The sequence below is a fragment of the Abramis brama genome (assembly GCF_963993115.1).
Source record: "Abramis brama genome assembly, chromosome: 19".
Classification (NCBI taxonomy): domain Eukaryota; kingdom Metazoa; phylum Chordata; class Actinopteri; order Cypriniformes; family Leuciscidae; genus Abramis; species Abramis brama.
In genome coordinates, this window is record NC_139981.1 from 17,445,353 (window position 1) to 17,451,352 (window position 6,000).

Below are 6,000 nucleotides of genomic sequence, written 5' to 3' on the forward strand. Positions count from 1 at the left end.
TCCATGGCGACCAGGCAGCCAATCTGACAACTCCAATAGAATAGCGGCAGCAGGGGCTAAATGTTCTTTTATTTTCCTCCTCGGAAAACACCTTGCTTCCAGTTTTTTATGCTCACACTCAATCAAAGAAGAGATTTTGCCGTCCAGGCTGCTTGAGCCTGCCGCACGGCATCGCTCCTCAGCTCGCTTTGTGACACGGCTGTTAACTTTTGCCGTTTTCTGACAGACAGGCTGAACAAAAAGACGGGGGATACAGACGAGGAGCAACATCAGAAAGGAGGGCCAAAGAAGAGAGAGAGATTACAGTCTCCATGTTCCAGCTGCCCATCTTGAATTTCAGCCCCCAGCAGGTCGCGGGGGTCTGCGAGACTCTCGAGGAGAGCGGCGACGTGGAGAGGCTCGGCCGCTTCCTCTGGTCACTCCCGGTGGCGCCGTCCGCCTGCGAAGTCCTCGGGAAGAACGAGTCTGTCCTGCGCGCGCGCGCGGTCGTGGCCTTTCACGCGGGCAACTTCCGCGAGCTCTACAACATACTGGAGAACCACAAATTCACCAAGGACTCACACGCGAAGCTGCAGGCGCTCTGGCTCGAGGCGCATTACCAGGAGGCGGAGAAACTCCGTGGGCGTCCGTTAGGACCCGTGGACAAGTACCGCGTCCGAAAGAAGTTTCCACTGCCTCGGACGATATGGGACGGTGAACAAAAAACACACTGCTTTAAGGAGAGGACGCGGCATCTGTTGAGAGAGTGGTACCTGCAGGACCCTTACCCGAACCCGAGCAAAAAAAGAGAGCTGGCGCAGGCGACTGGACTCACACCCACTCAAGTGGGCAACTGGTTTAAAAACCGAAGGCAGAGAGACCGGGCGGCAGCGGCCAAGAACAGGTATACAGATCTCCTCTGAACTGGAATATTCGCTTTTATTATTACTTTACTGTCATTATTTTTATTCCTAAGAAATAAACATTCGATTTCGTTGGAGTTTCTTGCTCAAATTTAACTTAAAATGAATGTCAAAACCGACAGTAGTTGGCAAAGCTGCTTTTGTTCACGTTACCAAAATGTGCTAATTAATTTACATTACATCTCTGCTGATGCATACTATTTCATACCGGAATGGTTTATGACAATAGAAATACTACATAATAGATATAACAAATAAAAATATAATTTATCAGAGTTATGAAGATGCTAATGTGTCGTATCTGCTCTGTTTCTCACTTCCTCGCATTATCAAATCGTTAAATTGACAGTATGTTTTAAATTCTGTAATTCAAGGTTGGTTTTTATATCCTGCATATATTTCTAGTTCATTTTTATTTTTGCACTATAAGAAAATATGTTGTATGTATCTTTGTTTGAAATTAACATACACTGTAAAAATATGATCTATTAGTTGACATGTTTTGACATTGCTAACTAATCAAAATAAGTAAAGCAATTTTCAACTTTTTTTAATAAGTTATACAAGATACAACAACTTTTTAAGTCAGTTTAATGTAATTTAAGTTGAAATTACTTAAACATCCAAGGTGATTATACTTAAATTTAAGGCAGCATCTTTTCTTTCTTTTTTTTTTTTTTTTTTTACAGTGTATGGCATTGAAGCTGTATTAATGCTTTAAGAAAAGTCAATCTTTGATAGTTCACGCAAACCTCAACATTTACAACCTCTAACATTTTCGATTGCTTCAAGAGCATATCTTCTCAAATGATTTTTGTAGTTTCCCACACTCAAATAATTCAATCTTAATCCAAGACTGATTAACCTTATATGCATCAGAGATCTGAAGGCATTTTCACTCCACTGTAAGCAACGAGTGTCTACGTATCCTCATTGACATTTTGTATGGTTTCACCCCTGTAGGCTACAGCAGCAGGTTCTGTCCAGTGGCTCGGTCCGATCGCTGGGGGACGATGACACCACAGTAGACCGCCTGGGTCCAGCCTCAAGCCCAGAAGTCAGTCTCTCAAGCAAGGCGGCCATCTCCACCATCTCCATCACCTCCAGCGACAGCGAATGTGACATCTAACGTGACAGGCTTCAAAAGAGCAAACAGAAGAACTGTAAGAGACAATCTAACAACTACAAAAATGCAGTGCCTGCAACCGGCCCAAAGAGAGGCTAAAATGAAGATGGAAAAATAGCGTCACACAACTTCATTTTCCAACCGTTGATGTGATGAACAAAATGCGCAGTAGGCCTACTTCTCAAGAAGACAGGTAAAGGGAATTTTTGAAAGACAAAAAGAAAAGAAAAAAGAATGTTCAATTTCTGAGGGCCATACCTATTATTGTATGTGTGCGTATGCCTACTTTATCACGAAAAGACTGAATAATGTTTTAATGTCCACTTGTCCTTTGTAATATATAAACGATGTTTATTTGATTATTTAAAATATCATCGGCCCCTAGGCCTTTTATTTGTGTGCTTTTTTATCATTTTTGTTGTGCGTAATGCTGAGCGTCGTGGTTTTCAAAAAATGATAACATGATTAAAAAAAATAAAATCACTGTTGAATTAAATACGATCGCAAATTAGCAACTGTATTTTCTTTACGACACTTATTCCAGTGTGTTCAGTAACATAATTAGTCTAATTGAACCATGTAATATGTGTTATTCCATGTTTATTTTTAATGTGGCCCATGTGTCAACCCGAAAGTAAACATATGCATTTTAAAATGTGAATGTCACATGCTGCAGAACAGATTTGGAACAGACGGGGATCAAATATGTTGCATGATTTAATGCCTCTCTGCGAGCTCAATCTCTCTCACACTCGAGCGGTAATTGGCTAAAACGCTTGGCGTGGTGTAATGCGCTCTGACAGCACAGGGTCAGCTAAAGGCCGCGACGCTCTCCCGGATGTCAACACAACCAGAGCTGTGATCTGCTGTTTAAATACAACCTATATATGGCCCAAGCAAGCTTCATACAAATCATTTATCAAAGGAGTTTGGCACTGCCGCGAATTGCTGAAAATGTATTAATTTAATATGTGATTTACAAGATTGTTTTACATAACTTATAGGCTACTTTTATTATTTTTTAATGATAACTATATTTTTCTTTAAATCTACATTCGCCTTTGTGGCATTGTTCGGATGTACATTTCTTTAAATCTATAGGTTAATTCGCCTTGTGGCATTGTTCAGATTTTAATTCTTCGACTGCTATAATCACAACAAAATACTGTAAAAAAAAAAAAAGATATGATCAATAAGTTATAACATATGTTTTTACATTGCTTTAACTCATCAAAATAAGTTAAGCAATTTTCAACTTTTATTTATAAGCTGTACAAGATTCAACTCATTTTAAGTCAGTTTAATGTAGCCTATTTTAAGTTGAAATTACTTAAATATCCAAGTTGATTGTAGCTACTTAAAAATGTAACGTAGTTTTCGTAATATTACTTATTTTCAAAAAGAATGGTTTGTCTTTGTCAAGTGCCAGAAGCTATAGACAAAAAGAAAAGAAGAAAAGGAGGAAACGTATTAGTTTTTTAATTTATATCCTTCCAAATTATTCATAGTTAGATGAAAAATAACTGTTTATAAATGTTTTATAAATATTTTATTTTAAAAGCACGACGACGCTGTTGTTAGTGCTCAAATCTGCTGAAGATGTTTATGTCGTAGGCTAATTGAGTGAAGGAGCAGGCGCAAAAACACAGCGCCTCTGTTTCCCAACTGCCTGAAGGGTTCACTGCGCGCACCTGGGTTTAACCCGCGCCATTCATTAACGCTCCCAATAAAAAGCACAAGCTGTATTTTTCAATCCTCTTTCAGTCTGAACAACGGCGGGGCCAACCCAAGTGTTCCTTCCGAGAAAAAGGAAAAAATAGGAGCCAAAGCAAGGGAGGGGAAAGGAGAACGGCTTTATTTTCAACACTGGATACAGAATGGTGGAGAATTTCCGTTTCTTTTGAGCTCTGGGGAGTGCAGGGTGGGACGATGAAAAAGTCTTTTTTAGCAGTCAATAAGGTTGTCAAATTGGTCAACGGTAATCAGCACTAATGACGAGTTGGAGAGGGCCGAGCTAACAAAGAAGCACCCCGCCTTCCCCTCCCCAAACCTCAGCATGAAAACTCTCCGCCGGGGTTGCCAGAGGTACAGAAATCCAAACTTTGTGTGGGACGTTCTGGGACGTTTAATTGAGGAGTTCACTGTCTAGAAGTCTATCTAAGTAGCCTATCTAATAATAACAATAATAATACACTAGGCTACTCAATAAAAACCTTTCTATATATATATATATATATATATCACTTTCGATTGAACATAAAAAAAATAATAATAATGTAGCATAGATGTCATTCTGCAAGTGGAAAGAAAATGGTCAAACAAGCCTCAAAAATCAACTTTTTTAAATAAATAACGGTCCAATTAGAAAAGGACGTGTAGCTACACATACATATACACACGTGTGGGTGCCTATTTAAAATGTAGAAGTCTTGTAAATTCCTCTTAGTGAACGTCGATTTTTCTATAATTGGCAATTGTTTGTGTGAATTACACTTTTTTGTTTTTAGTCTGCAAAATTATACTTGAACGTTGCCTTTTGTGCGTCAATCAAATAGCAAATATCCAATTCATTTGTTTAAAAACTACTGCAAACAAGCCTCATTTTGGAGCACTTAACTGGCTAGGTAATGTAGGTATCCTATTTGCCTTTCTTATTTTTCTTCTATTTTTTAAAGTGCTATGAACTCTGGTATACTTTGATATGGCAACACTTACATTGTTTTATCCCTTGGATTAGCCTAAATAACATTGGATTAAAGCGTCTGCAGCTGCTAAATGTAAAATATAAAGCAAACACAATCTCTAACCGTTAGCATTGGAAATGTGGTCCTATAGGGTTCATATTTGTACTTTCGTCTTTGGTCATAAATGAATGCTTATTTTGTAGAATTTGATTATGGCTGCGACCTCTGGTGGTCAAATGTGGCGTGGCATGACTTCCAGCTCAGTGCCCTTTTTAGTCGGGCGGATCCACTGCCTGCATCATCATGCTGAAACAAAGGCCACAAAACAACCATAAATAGCACTGTATAACTGGAAAATATATAGGTTATAACTGTTTATTTATTTAGCGGGTGCTTTCATCCAAAGCGACTTACAATGGAGTTCATTATAGGGAGGCACGAGAAGTGCCTCAATACGTTTCCAATTTTTTCCACGAAAGTAGGATCTACAACAGATATAGTAGTTGTTTCAAAAGCAAGTGGGGGAAGTGTTCAAGAGTGTTCTAGATCATTTAAAAGATTATTCGTCCATTTGAGGTCCTACACAGACATAGCCTACCACACAGTCTGTAGGCTACATAAAATCATGGTCCAAACTTAGGCTACATGGATATCTACATACTCTGTATGTCAGTGAAATAATTTCTCTCTCTATGTCTCTCTCTCACACACACACACAAAATATTTTGCTTTTGTCAATAACAGAATCGCACTCGGTGAAATAGGCGCCATTCAGCACCGTGGACAGCTACATGACAGGAACCCACACTTTTCAATTGCCCATACAATGAAAGGCAGTGGGGTCCAAAACAACAACAATGGACTTAGAAGAACTATCCCTTTAAAGGGATAATCCCCAAAAACTGAAAGTTCTGTCATCATTTACTCACCTTCATGTTGTTCCAAACCTGTATGAGTTTCTTTCTTCTGTTGAGCACAAAAGAAGATATTTTCAAGAATGTTGGTAACCAGAAAGTTGACGGTAGCCATTGACTTGAAAAAAATAAATAAATAATACTATGGAAATCAATGGCTAATGATCGTCAACTTCAAAATATATCCCTTTACGGCCATGATAAACCTCCAAGTGCACTGTTACAAATTTTAATCCACTTCGGGTTATTTCTGACTTTTCCGGCCACAGTAAATCTAATTATTGAAACTTATTTAACAAATCTAACTGTTAAAACTAATTATTGAAATTATTGAAACACTTAGGCTAAGAATTGTCTGGATCACTCTTGTAAAA

At 38.6% G+C, this 6,000-nt stretch overlaps 2 protein-coding genes across 4 annotated transcripts in view; both read left to right on the forward strand.

Moving 5' to 3' along the window:
* ppm1aa (protein phosphatase, Mg2+/Mn2+ dependent, 1Aa) overlaps positions 1–2,399 on the forward strand; it is a 34,026-nt gene extending 31,627 nt beyond the window's left edge. For 2 of the 3 annotated variants that reach the window (XM_084093045.1, XM_084093047.1), the window contains one exon: positions 227–250. In XM_084093045.1, the coding sequence (XP_083949171.1) occupies positions 227–235 (9 nt within the window). In that variant the 3' untranslated portion in view covers positions 236–250. Of the gene's footprint in view, positions 1–226; positions 884–1,865 lie in introns of those variants that run through there. The other variant, XR_014603546.1, reaches the window with a different exon arrangement.
* On the forward strand, positions 312–2,399 carry six6a (SIX homeobox 6a; the record flags this gene model as incomplete). The annotated part of the gene is made up of 2 exons (XM_084093052.1): positions 312–883; positions 1,866–2,399. The coding sequence occupies 2 exons, from the start codon at positions 312–314 to the stop codon at positions 2,029–2,031; spliced, it is 738 nt and encodes a 245-aa protein (XP_083949178.1). The 3' UTR covers positions 2,032–2,399.
* Positions 2,400–6,000: the final 3,601 nt, after the last annotated feature.